This window comes from Micromys minutus (genome assembly GCF_963924665.1).
Source record: "Micromys minutus genome assembly, chromosome: 7".
Classification (NCBI taxonomy): domain Eukaryota; kingdom Metazoa; phylum Chordata; class Mammalia; order Rodentia; family Muridae; genus Micromys; species Micromys minutus.
In genome coordinates this window covers 37,070,049-37,083,461 of record NC_137976.1, presented here as the reverse complement: position 1 = coordinate 37,083,461, position 13,413 = coordinate 37,070,049, and the positions used below count along the sequence as shown (strand labels likewise).

The window sequence follows — 13,413 nt, the reverse complement described above, 5'->3', positions numbered from 1 at the left end:
GTACAGCTGGGAGGAATTTTTCTTAATTAAATCGTTTGAGGTGGGAAAACTGCCTTGATTCCAGACCTTTTGAGGTGGGGAGACCCTTCTTCAATCCAGACCTTTGAGGTGGGGAGACTCACCTTTAATCTGGGCCACCCGTTCTGGTGGCAGCCTGTGTAAGGAACATGGGAGAAGGAAGACTTTGTTCTTTGCCTGCTTGCTCTTGGCCTCACTAACAAGTCCATTCCTTCACTGGCATGAGAGTCTATGGGATGGAACAACTATTGGGGTTTGGATTTTCTGTTGATCGGCAGCCACTGTTGGTTTAGCTGAATCACAGCCTGGAAGCCACTGTAAAATTCTCCCTCCCTTCTCCCTCTTCATTCTCCAATTCCGTTCCTATAGAGAGCCCTGAGGATCCCCATCTTGTAAGACATTTCTTCCCTTATACACCCAACCTCTATTCAAATGTTTCATCCTTCCACCTTGGACTGCTTTCCTTCCAGCTAATTCTTTTAAAGTTTTGTTTATTTATTTCACGTATGTGAGTACATTGTCATTGTTGTCAGACACACCAGAAGAGGGCATCAGATCTCATTTCAGATGGTTGTGAGCCACCATGTGGTTGCTGGGAATTGAACTCAGGACCTCTGGAAGAGCAGTCAGTGCTCTTAACTGCTGAGCCATCTCTCCAGCCCAGCTAATTCTTTTAAAACTAGCCAATTGCAAAAGACTGTGAGATAGGACTCTAGCCAGTGTGGGGAAGACTAGGTTGCGATTTGCCTTTGAATAATCACCAAGAGCACTTGCAGTCTCAGGGCTTGCCAGGGGGGCTGGGTCATGGTTCTTGTGCGGCTTCCATTTTGCATGTTCCTTTGTGAGACAGTGAGGCCACTGTTCCTAGTAGGAGCTACAGGAAGAATTCCAAGGTCTCAGCTTCCATTTGTTCCTCAGTTCCTCTCTCATGTGTGCCCTAAAGTGTGGCTGATCTGTTCCAGCCACATTAATTTCCCTGGACCCCAACAATGAGCCATGCCCTTTGGTACCTCAGTTCTGCTTGAAAGGAGCTTCCTTAGTTTTTAGACAGCACTAGCCTTACAGATGTTTGGAAAAGTCCCAGGCAACTGGAGCAGGCATGTTCCTTTCTCATTTATCACAGCACTTTCATTAATTATAACTATCTGACTACTGGTTACCTTTTATTTTTGAGACAGAGTCTGGCAGCCCATTCTGGTCTCAAACTTGCTATGTAGCTGAGGATGACTTTGAACTTCTGATCCTCCTGAATGCTGAGATTAGAGAATACAACCATACCCAGTGTATATGTTATTCAGGGTTTGCCCAAGGCTCCCCCGACTTAAAAAATGATTTATTTATTTATTTATTTATTTATTTATTTATTTATTTATTTATTTATTTATTTAATGTATGTGATTACACTGTTGCTGTCTTCAGACACATCAGAACAGGGCATCGGATCACATTACAGATGGTTGTGAGCCACCATGTGGATGCTGGGAATTGAACTCAGGACCTCTGGAAGAGCAGACAGTGCTTTTAACCACTGAGCCCTCTCTCCAGCCCCTACCCAAGGCCTCTTACATGTTAAGCCAGCACTCTACCCACTGAGCTGCACTATGTATCCCAGTTACTTAATTTCTTTTACAGACACCAATTTCCAAAATGGTGAGGATGGATAATGTCTCCTTAAAACATACTTTTACTATTCAGGACAGTGTCTAAGCACAATACATAATTACTGAACAGATGAATAAATATAATTGCAAATAATAAATTTGGGAGACAAAAGAACATCTTTTTTATTGTGTTTTGACTACCACAAATATTATACCACTGTAAATCTTGCATTTCTATGAGAGTTTGTTCATGACTTCATTTTAACTAGGACCACCCTGATTGATTTGAGGCTGAGAGAATGGAGACCTAACGTATGGCTACAATTAGAGCATTTCAAAAGGACTGCTTTAGAAGACCAGGTCTGGCACACAGTATAGTTTGAATGGGGACTGGGCAGTTCTTTCTTATTTAAAGACATTTGTGGTTGAAAGAAAAGCTGCCATTATGTGTGTGGCTTGGTGTTCCTGAACTTGAGAAAAATTATAAAGAACCTTAAAGTCCAGCAAGAATAGAGAGTACAATGGACTGCTGAGAGTCTTGTGAGGCCACTCTAAGGGAACACCCTTGTTGCTGTCATTTGACTCTGCCCTGGGCTGCCACCTCGCACAGGAAGCTCTGTGGTACCCTGGTGCCAGGTCTGCCTCTCAATCCGGCCTGGTGGCTAGAATGGAAGATCCCAAGACTTGGTCTAATTTGGGCCCAGTGAAACCACGCCTGGAGGTTGCCAGGATCCTAGCCACCAGGTCTAGAACCATTTGGGTGCTCAGGGGAGGGCCTCTGGAGCAGGCCATGAGGACTTGTGCTGAGGACAGGCAGCTCTCCTGTCACCAGCTGATGTGCCCAGTCCTTACCACTAGCTTCCCCTAGGCTACTGCAGTGTATGTGATTCATTAAGCTCCCCATTGGGCACAGCACAGATTACTTAGAGTCAAGCTACAGTCATCCCCAGCCCAGAGTCTCCTTGTGTTTAAATGCCTTACTTGTAATGAATGCTATTGGTCTCCCTGCTGGTGCCAGCCTTATCCACTCCTTGTCTCCATGGGGTTTGGCCTCTAAGGCATCAGCATCCCTCAGTCACTACCCATTGCTAATTAGGGACTGCTGTGGACAGGTTCTTATGGAAGTGTCTGCTGAAGGCCACCAAACACAGGACACCTAGTGGTACTGAAGATGGTTATACAATTTTCAAGAGTAGAACAAAAGACCAGAATGAGATGAAATCCAAGTTCCTTTTCAGGGGAAATATTCAGAGTCCTAGAAAAAGTTCTTGGGGGAGGGGGGTGTTAATCTTATGTGTTTCCTCCTTTCTAGCTCCCTGACTAACTTCCTGCGAAAATGCCTCTGGTGACTTCACTGTGTTCACAGCACAGGAGATTTTCATGCATATAAGACTCTTAACCATCCGAGCCCAGTCAAAGATTCTACTGTACTGGTCCAAAGCTGGTCACTGTGGCCCTGTACTTGAGGCAAAGGTGCAGCTTGCTGTTGCTGAAGCTATCCGTGGTTGCTGCCAGGGTGTGTTTTCTCCTGTGACCTCTGTCTACTTTCCCGGGCAGAAACCTGGTCCTCTTCCCAGCATGTTCAGCTCAAATACTTATAGCCCATTCCATGAAGCCTCCCTTACCTCCACCTCTAAAAGGTTCAACCAGCCCTTTTCTTACTTTTTAGGTCACTGAGAGTTGTTCAACTACCACCTTTTATGAGTGCTAGGACAGAAACCGGGTTTATTCAGCCTCCACACAGAAAGGTACCCATTAAAACCTGGAGTTTTCACAATTGCCTCTCTCACTGGACCAAGTTCGTGGTGGATAGGACAATATTTTATTTTGTCTTTGGAGTATCAACACCCAGAGCAATACTGACACTGTTATGGAGAGCCAGTAAGTTTCTGTTAAGTGAATTAAACAGATGCTTATTGATATGTAGACCTGTTTCTGGTCATTAGAATCAATAGGAATTAAGGCAAGGTTTGCTCTGAAAATTGGAAAGAGTTCCATCTGGCTCAACTTCCCTTTATTATCTGTGCAGGAGGAAATACGACCAGAAAAAGGTGTTACTTCAAGAGGGATGAGGGGAAAGTCTTAACTCACACACCTTTGCATTCACATGCTAGTTCCTTTTGAAGAGCTGCTACCATTGTCTCTTCCCATCCTTTGCTCTAATTTTCAATGAACGACCCATTGGAGGGGTTTGCGGACCCAGATGGGAAAGAACTACGTAGTGACACACATGTACAAGGCTCTGGGGCGATGGTGGCTCTGCCAAGAGAAGAGCATTGCATAATGACACTGAAACAGGTCACTTGAGGAATGCCTCAGTGTTGAAGCAGCTGCCACCTGGTGTCTTGGAGTTCCAGGAGGACAGGGAGACACTGCCCTTGGAAACCCGAGTGTGCAGATTATTTGCAACAACAAATTACAGAGGTCTAGGACACATCTTACTCATCAATAAAAAAAAAACAAAAACAAAAACAAAAACAAAAAACAAGAACTTAACCTGTTATTACCATTTTCTACTTCAGGAAAACACAAAGCCTAAAATATCCATCATTGTGAAAAGCTACCCCAGGTACATTACAAAGGTCAGAGCCTCTTACCCTAACAGACTGTTCTCTTAGTATTTTTCTCCTCTGCGTCTTACCCACACCTTTATTTTTACAAATCTCTCTGGTCCCACCCTTACAAAACAGTAAGGGAAAAGGGTCCTAAAAGAACTTTAAATCTGTAACTTCTGCTGGTAATAAACTGTTAGAAAAGTCTAACCTTGCATAGTTTTCCTTTTTCTTACTTTTTAGGTCACTGCCACCTTTTATAAGTGCTAGGGACAGAAACCAGGCCCTTGCACACAGGGGACAAGTGCTACACCCCTGCCACATGCCCAGCCCGAAGAGTGACTCAAAGCTCTGTAGCTCTGGGGTTGTTACATCATTTGTTTACCTGTTGAAGCAGTCTGAGATGCTCCATCAGTCTTTCCTCTGCATGGACTGCTGGGGACCAGCCAGGGGCAAACCGCACTCCAGGAACCCCCTTCCAGTTTGGGAAAGAAGAGGATGCTGGCAATTGCACTAAGGTGGGACTTAGGGAGTGTGTATCAGGCTTTGGGATAACAGTGGCCCAGCAGCACAGAGCAGACAAAGGGATAGATGAGATGCAGGGTATGAATTAAGAAAAATTAGGCATTAGGGTGTGTTCGAAATGTCTCCAGGACAAACCCCACAGGTCTCACAGTTCACAGAAAGAAGAAAAGATGGACAACAAAGTAATTTAAAGCTCGCTGTGCTAAGAACGAGCTCTGGACCTTTGCAGGGACCACTTGTTTAAGTCTACTAAGAGAAACAAAGGGCTGATTTCATGAAGTATTTTAAATCATCAACTCACAGATTTGAAAAGTATCAATTCTAAAATAGAACTAAGATATCGTCATTTTCAGTGCAAAATTACCACAGAAAAGAAGACAAGGGCAGAGAGTTGAAGAAATTGCCTGAAGACTGTAAACACCTTTTCTGTGATTCTTGCTTATGGGCTGACTGGTCACTGAGCAGGTGTAAGCAAGCCTTTAGAACCTGTTCTGCTATGCCAGTGTGAGATGCCCTGTCCCTTCAGATGCCCGGGAAGTAGCCCAGTGCTTCCCACCTGTGCAAATGTCCATTCTCAGCAGCTCCCGTGATGTGGAGGGTACAGGACGGGCTGGAGCATCTGTCCTTGGTCTCAGGTTTCGAAGCTGAATTAAGGGACACAGTACCAACTCCAGGCTTGAACCTGAGAGGATTCAGGATTATCTCATTTCAGAAGGTATACAAGAAGTGGCAAGTGTTTGGCCAGAGGCTCAGCGGATACTGCACAGGTGGGACTGCGAAGGAAGTAAACCAGTGAGTGGTGGCTGCCTCCCGGATGAGTTTCGTTTCTTAAATCCATAGCACGATTACAACATTAAATCAGAAGACACCCCTCCTCAGCTCCTTCTCCAGGAAGCTATCTGTGTGCGCCAGTGAGGGACTTTATGTATCGTCACACCTGCCTGCAACCATTGCCGCAGCGAATTTCCATGACTTTGTGATCAACTGAAATCAGATTCTGTTCTCATGAAACAACACTAGTCATGTCTTGCTCCTTTCCCAAGTCTTCGGTCACCGCATTTTACTTCCTGTTTCTGTCAATCTGACAATTCTAGGTAACTTACAGATGTATGATGCTAACAGTTGGTCAGTTCGAACCTAGCTTGTTTCTCTGAAAATAAGGTCCCCATGGTCCGTCTGTTCCGTAGCCAGCCTGTACTGGGGTCTCCTCTCTTAAGCCATAGTAATTGTGCATTGTAAGTACCTATGACACCTGTGCCACCGAGAGAACACCTGGATTGCACTTGTGTTTTGGACAAAAAAAAGTACTCGAATATACCAAAATTTTATAGCTTCTACATACAGTTAGTCTAAAAATTACCAAGGCATTTTATATATTTTTGCTAATTGTTGAAATTCTCTGTATATTTCACAATCATAGTCTAATTCAACTTGAACTAGACATGATAATTAAATGTAACCCATAACAGACCAAAAGATATTCTAAAGCATATCATTAAGGCTTTTATGAAGACTTGAATGGGATTAATGGATTCGAATGAAATCTATGTTGATTTATTGATTTTGATGGTTATGCTTTGGTTATTGAGTGTACACTTGTCTTTCCGGATAATCATACTGAAGCATATAAATCAATTCAGGAAACAATATACGCATGCAAACACCACACAGGTGGGGGGGATGCAAGTATAAAGTACTAAAAGAAGAGAATTACTATAGATTATATATGTTCCACATACTTTCTGTGAGTCTGAACTCATTTCAGTGTTATCAATAACAAACAGAGCACAGGGCTGGTGTGATGGTCAGAGTGTGCTGCATCTGATCCTTCAGACCTACATGGTAGGAGAAATGGATTCTCACAAGTTGTCCTTCGATCTACACACACATGCACTCACGAACGCATGCACATAAACACACAATCATATATAAAAAGACAAAGAACATGGTTTCTTTAGAGAAACCCTTTGAATTCCCAGTGTAGTCTCTATCATCTGTAAGACCTTCGCAGTTACTTAATGACTGTCCCCTCTGACTTTCTCAGGGGAGCATTAGCAATGAGGCTCATTTACATAACACCATGAGGACTAAATAAGATCATGCACAGACTGGACTTGAGGCAGCTGGCAGGCATGGGAGGTAGATCTGACTAGTACTGCAATGCCTGTCTGTGTAAACGAACAAGCTTCTACATCCCATCCATCCCCCACCCAAAGACGTGATACCAACTAGGGAAAATGACATTGAGCCTTTTAATTTTATGAAATTTCACGAGCACCTGAACGATATATAATAACAACAACAGTGTATAATACATTTGGGTATCACGTTTAGAGTTTTCCTAGCATTCTGTTCCCTTGCCTTCGGTAACACTACATGGAGTGGGCTGGCATTCAGAGGAAAGAGCAACACTGCGTTAATAATAGTGAGCGTCTGCACACTGTGCCTTGAGCTATGGCTGTCAGATAAGGGTCACAGCTTTGTTACTTAAATCTCAAGCAAAGTCTACATTAGTTCACAGCTGCAGGGTACAAAATCAGGGGCAACCTAGTATCTGGGCATCTGCTCCTAACGTGCTGGCATTGCTGTTTAGGGCTCACAGTGGACTTGAGGCAACAATGTGGCCGAGAAGGGGTCCTAGGCTGTGCCCGGCAGTTCCCTCTTCATCCAGGATATGCGCCTGAGTTTGGAATGACCCAGGAGGAGATTTCGGAGATGTCTGCCAATGAGTGGTGTCTTTTAATCTGGAGAGCAGCTGCTGGGCACAGGCATGCAAGTACACAAACGCCCTCACACACACATGCAGATACACTCTGAGAGCTGATACCTGTCTCTACTTGTCTGCTGTGGGCAGAAGGTTTTTGGCCTTAGGGTCGCTTTATCTTGTAGCACAGTTCAGACAGCCCCTCTCTCCAGTGGAGACTGGCAAGGCTGTGGGGTGAGCGCTTCGGCAAGGTCACCTGTCTTCAGAGTATGAGGAAGATTGCCAGGCAAGGAAAGAAGGTTGTATTTGCCGTTCGGGCCCACCCCGTGCTGGGCCCCCTGTGGCGTCCCTTTTGCAGAATCGTCCCTGGTCCCTGGTTGCACACTCTCTGTGACTTTGAGACCCACAGAACAAATAGTGAGAGAGTGCCCAAAAAGAAAAGAAAACGCTGTTGGGTGCTCAGGCTTCACTACTGGATTCTGACAGGGATCAGAAGAGAGAACTGCCAAGCGTGACCAAGCCCAGGGACCTGCACGGTAAGCTAAGTGTCCTTGTCCTGCTCCAGTAGGGCCTTGAGATGTTTCTGTGTTATCTAACAGCAGGGGATGGTCAAATGCTCTTCAGGAGCAAGATCCTTGGGATATTATGTAAGGGGAGGGAAGAAGTCTCTCTCAGTTATGATCAAAATTTTATGAAGGTGACTTTCAGGCTAAAATAGGTAAAAGCCAATTGCAAAATGGAGGTCCCGTTCTGATGGCCAGTTTTGTTACACTGTGGGCAATGAAAGAAACTTTAAAAGAAATACTAAATTATTATCCTCTTGAGAGTAAGACAGATGGTAAAAAGTAATAAGAGAAGTTTGAGCGCATGGCTTTTCTTGCTAGTGGTTGGGTTTTGAAAATACGAATGATCAGCATACAGTTTCAGAATCACTCTGATGAAAATGGAGAAGTTGCTAGGTCAGAGAAGGAATTTCCTTTTCATGAGGATACAGTAGATCACCATCCTCAGATGACGACTAGAATATATTCTTTTTACTGCGTTCACATTTCTTTCTATGACGATAGAATTTGGCTGGGGGCCAGAGAACAGCATAGGTTTTGAAATTTAAGATTTAAAAGGTCTCCAGCGACATTTGTTATGGACCTGCACTGCAGCTCATCACACAGACCACTGGATGGATGCTCACAGGTACCACACACCCTGGTGTTAAGAAGTGACTCCAGGCTACTGTAGAGAAAACTGTGGCGGCTCTGCTCTGTGTGCTCCCATGACATGGGAGCATCATGTCATGTGTTGGATGGCTAGGGAATTTGGTATGCAGGACTCCATTTAACAGAGGTGCATGCTCGCTTAAGATGCTTGGGAATTTTATTCACCTGCTGTTCCCTCCATAGTGACCAATGACCACATCTTTAAAATAAAAGTGTCAGGAAACATTAGAACAGGTACAGTGTGAATATTGCTGAACTACAGTCCCAGGGTCCGTGGTAAATGAGATCTGCTGTGTAACACCATTGCTGCAAATACAGTGCCTTACTGTGATGACACAGGTCCTTAAAACACAATCCCGGTACCTAGTTACGCTTGTAGCCATCAGTTGACATTCAGAAAATTTTCCTCGTGCTTAACATTAAAAGTCGGCATCAGCAAGATGAGAGCTTTTGTTCTTGGCATTTTCCAGAAGCATCGATAATTTTAACTTGCTAGTTCCACTTTCTAAAAACAAATATGCAGTCTAATTAACACATATGTCCTCTGAGGAGACTTTCCTGTGTAATTTCCCCAAGTGATGTGGGGTTTGGATTCTGATTACAGCCAATGGAAAACCACTCAAAAAATACCCGGGCCAAGAGAAGCAATCACTGGTTCTGAAGAAAGGGCTATGATTTATCATCGGACTTCAGCATCTACTAAAGCTCATGTATAATTGTCTCTTTTTAAACTTCACTCAACTAGAATTTCAGTCAAGAACTAGCCTCAGGCAGAATCATCATAACTAGATCTATTTCATGTTGGCTTCAAAATGATGATGTATTTGGAGAGACTGAGAGTATGACTTGCCAAGAGTTGGGCAGGTCCAAGGATGAGAAAATCCCCAAATAAATGAGCCTTTTATTTTTTCCTTCAAATGGAGTTCATATTATTCTTTATCTTAACCTCAAACAAAATTTCATTATCAAGGAAATAGCCTTTGCCTAACCCAATGCATTAAAGTATTTAAAACTGTTTATTTTCTGTAGACTAGAATTTGTGATTACAAGTATTTAGTAACTATTCACACTGAACAAAGAATAAAGGTACTCCTCACGATCAGGGGTAATACGTTCATGGTAAAGCACTTAACTTGTTATCTCAGTTGTCCATTCGTTAACTACTAGAATGCCTCAGTCCTAGGCGCTGTGCGGGCCAATGGTGCGACAGTCAATAAGGTGAATGCTCTGAGCATCTCTTAGAAGGAAGTTACTAGTAATTGAAGTACTAGTGTACTGTGTATATTGTTTACCAGGCTTATGTATTTTTACCCTAATTTATGATTAATACAGACCCATTAATGTTTCCTTATTCTGAAAAGGGTTATTTAGAATCTATAAGATATGGAAACAACCCCAGAGACCATCTCAGCATCAAATAATCAAGCTGGAATATACATTTTGCACAAATACTTGAGGAACATGGAGAAACACTGAAGATTAGACCAAGTAAAAGATGCTAGACAAAAGGTTTACTTATTGACCACCTGCTTTTTTTCAGAACTGTGTCAGACAGGAAGTCCTTAAGGAGCACTTCAGAGCAAAATCTGTATTTCTTAGATATCCGTGTTTCCTCTGGACAGACGCTCACAATGTTTGTGCCCATGTGACAGTCAATCACTGTGTCGATACTGAAGAACCACACTACTGCTGCCTGCCCTGGCTGTGGACACGCTATGTTATAACGTCACATAAATGGAATGTTTTGTTTTGCTCATAGAACTCATATGTGAACCGCTTGATCCTGTGTGATAGGGGAGATAGATATTTGATAGTATCACTTCTGGCTTAGCAGATCACAAACCAAAATTTAGGTATTTAAGGGGTCAGTCCCACTGTTTTTCAGTCTGATGTAGGCCTCAGAATAATTTATTACGTAGAAGATTAGAAAATTCTAATTTTTCAACATAAATGCACATACCCTGGGTACTTACTGATTGGAGATAGTATTGGTAAACTGGGATGCCAACAGGGAGGTAAACTATGCCAACAGGGAGGGATTCAATACCTATCACCTCATCAACCTTTCCTGTCTCCATGTTCCTTAGACCAGAGTTTTCCTCCAGGCCCTTGAAAAAAAAAATCAGCCTCCTTACTAAAGAAGGCTACTGTTTTGTCATTGTAGATGCTGGGTAACTAGGATGGTTATGTCTGTACTTTACCTCATACTATCATAATGAGATAAAAATATTCTGATAAGAATAAACATCATTTCCCCAGCTTGCAGGACTGAAGAAAAGACTGACAGCATCTGTGACGAGTAGAGTAGGGCACGTTAGCTCCTCAGCTCCATGAAAAGCAAATAGGATTTAAACTGGTGATTGGGGCCATCAGCTTAGCAATGGAAAACACCGACTCACCTGGTCTAGATCCCGCTTTTCAGGGAATACAGATGGGACCTTTATCAGGAATAAGAAAGAAGCACAAGAAAACAAAACCACAAACATACAGACCAACCCCTGTACAGGAGACAGTGCTAAGTGTATGCGCCAGGCTGCAGTACAGGGCAGCCTGCTGAACAGAGGAGGGCACCATTGGATGTCGTCCTTTCTGATGACATTTGGGAGTAAGCTGACCTTCTGCTGGATTACTTTTCTTGTCACAACTACCCCACAGAAGAAACTTAAGGGAGGTATTTATTTTGGCTTGCAGTTTAAGAAGGGATCAGTGCATCGTGGTGGGAGGGCCTGGAATGGGAGGGGCCTGGTCACATTGCTCCTGAGACTAGGAAGCAGAGATGAATGGTCCTGCTCTCCTGGCTTCCTCATTTAGTTCTGCCCTGTGAAGGAGATGCCTTCAGACTACCACAGCTGCTAAGGCATACAGAGAATCGTGTGTATGGCACACACAGAGCCAGTACTACCTACTGCTAACTATGACCAAGTCACAAGGCTTCATTCCCCGTGTTTCCTTCCTTCCTTTCTTCTATTTTGTACTTTTATTTTGATTAATTTCTATCCAGTTTGTGGGTGAGAATGGAGATTCCCAGATCATCAAGATGGCTCTTGGGGTGTCATGGCTGCGAACCTGGAATTAGGAGTTCATAGCAAAGTGCTATGAATATAATAATAAATATAATTTATTGGTTAATATAGTAAATTAATAATTATATAATAAACATAATAAAGGGAATATAATTAGGCAAGGCTGCTTCTGTGCTTCTCCATCTGGTCCGGAGAGGCGCAGAGCAGCTGCCTGTGCGCAGTGTGAGCCTGCCAGGTTGTGCCTGGGGACACCAGTGACACCAGCTGCTCCTCATATCTCCACATGAGGCTATTTAAAGAAACTCTGCACTTGATCAGGGAGCATGTGGGGTTAAGCCTTATGTTTTCCACTTTGGTTTTAGATCCTAAGCAGGTGCAGTTAATAGTTCCAAATTAAAAAAAATCTTATTATTCTATTTTCTTTTAACAACTAAGACATGGATAAGTTCATGTTGGAGGAGGCATGAAATAAAGACTGGACTTGTAAAGTCTTGGCGCTCTAAGACATTCTGATCTTGAGGGAGGCTATCTCATGTCAAATAAACAAAAGACAGAAACTTATTCTTTAAATCTAATTAACATTATTTGGGAATTATTTATGATTTGCCTTAAAGGATCAGTCACTTCTACCACAGTTTTTGTTTGGATGGGTTTTAGTTCTGTTACACAGTAGATCCGTAAAATTTGGCTGGCGTTAGCGTAGTGTTTAAGCATTTAGCACTATGATAGTGCTAGTGCCCATTAAGATTATCCGAGGTTCCAGTTCTCATGCTTGGCATATGACTGCTGAGGACACCATGAGGCAAACGGGGCTGTGTGACAATATGGAACTGTGATTTATCATTTGAACTTTTAGAGAGCTTCCCTGTCCCTATCTCTGGAGACTGGAGGGACTGATAATAACACTTGGTATGCAGCGTGCTAACAGGCCCAGTTTCTCACTGACAATGACCCAAAGCGAGGCTCTATGTTACAGAGATGCTGTCTTGATGCCATTCATGTGATCCTTACTAAGTTCTGATGTATGCTTAAACCAGCTGAACAGAGACAATGTTTATATAAAGTGTACAAGTTCTCTGATTTTCCACTCCTCAACTCTGCTGGCAGATGATCTGTGTGGGTATCACTTGACTGTATGCTTAAAATGCACAATAACAGGCTCCACCCAAGAACTGAGATTTCTTTGTAAGCATTTGAAAAGCATATTATATCTGAGCTTTTCACCTACCTGTGGCAGAAGTAAAAAATTTTGTTGTGGTCCATTTACCATTGACTGTAATAAAAATGTTTTTTTGAACATCAGGATCACAGGCTAAGATTCTGTAGTAACATCAAACTGCTGCAAAAGCTCCTAAATGCTTACATCAACTTCTGGTCTATGTCGCAGCAGATGAGCAAGTTTCCGGATCAGCATAGGTTGATACACAACACGCTAATTCATGTGGTCTATGTGTATGTGTAGTGTGTTTGTGTGTGTGTGTGTGTGTGTGTGTGTGTGTGTGTAATCCAAGTTTGAGGCAATTACAAGTGAAACTACAAGAAATATTACAACTCAGTCACATGCTAGTTGGCTGTTAGGTCAGAAGGCATCAAATTTAAGAATCATTGAGGAAGGAAATGGCTACTCTATTCTGCCCCAACAAACAAAATTTCTTCTAGTCAGCACAGGGGTACATGCCTGCTGTCCCAGCACTCAGTGGTTGCTCTCAGCCTGACATTAGCTACATTAGATGACATTGGTGGCTCAAGTGGTGATGACTGCACTAAGTGACATTA

General features: G+C 43.0%; 2 protein-coding genes across 5 annotated transcripts in view; one reads left to right on the top strand and one right to left on the bottom strand.

The window, feature by feature from the left end:
• The window catches only part of CMSS1 (cms1 ribosomal small subunit homolog), a 288,302-nt gene that overhangs the window by 45,107 nt on the left and 229,782 nt on the right, over positions 1 to 13,413 (bottom strand). The window contains exons 1-2 of one of the 4 annotated variants that reach the window (XM_080919057.1): positions 7,524 to 7,651; positions 6,436 to 6,531 (exon numbers count right to left, since the gene is read on the bottom strand). The exons of 1 other annotated variant lie outside the window; for it this stretch is intronic. Coding sequence is in view for 1 of the 3 variants with exons in the window: in XM_080919055.1 (XP_080775181.1) it covers positions 5,253 to 5,268 (16 nt within the window). In the remaining 2 variants the exon portion in view is untranslated. Of the gene's footprint in view, positions 1 to 5,252; positions 5,379 to 6,435; positions 6,532 to 7,523; positions 7,658 to 13,413 lie in introns of those variants that run through there. 2 more of the 4 variants (XM_080919055.1, XM_080919056.1) reach the window with 2 other exon arrangements.
• Positions 7,564 to 13,413, top strand: part of FILIP1L (filamin A interacting protein 1 like) — a 232,325-nt gene continuing 226,475 nt past the window's right edge. Inside the window, exon 1 of the mRNA XM_080919051.1 lies at positions 7,564 to 7,936. The gene's annotated coding sequence lies outside the window, so the exon portion shown is untranslated. The remainder of the gene's footprint in view (positions 7,937 to 13,413) is intronic.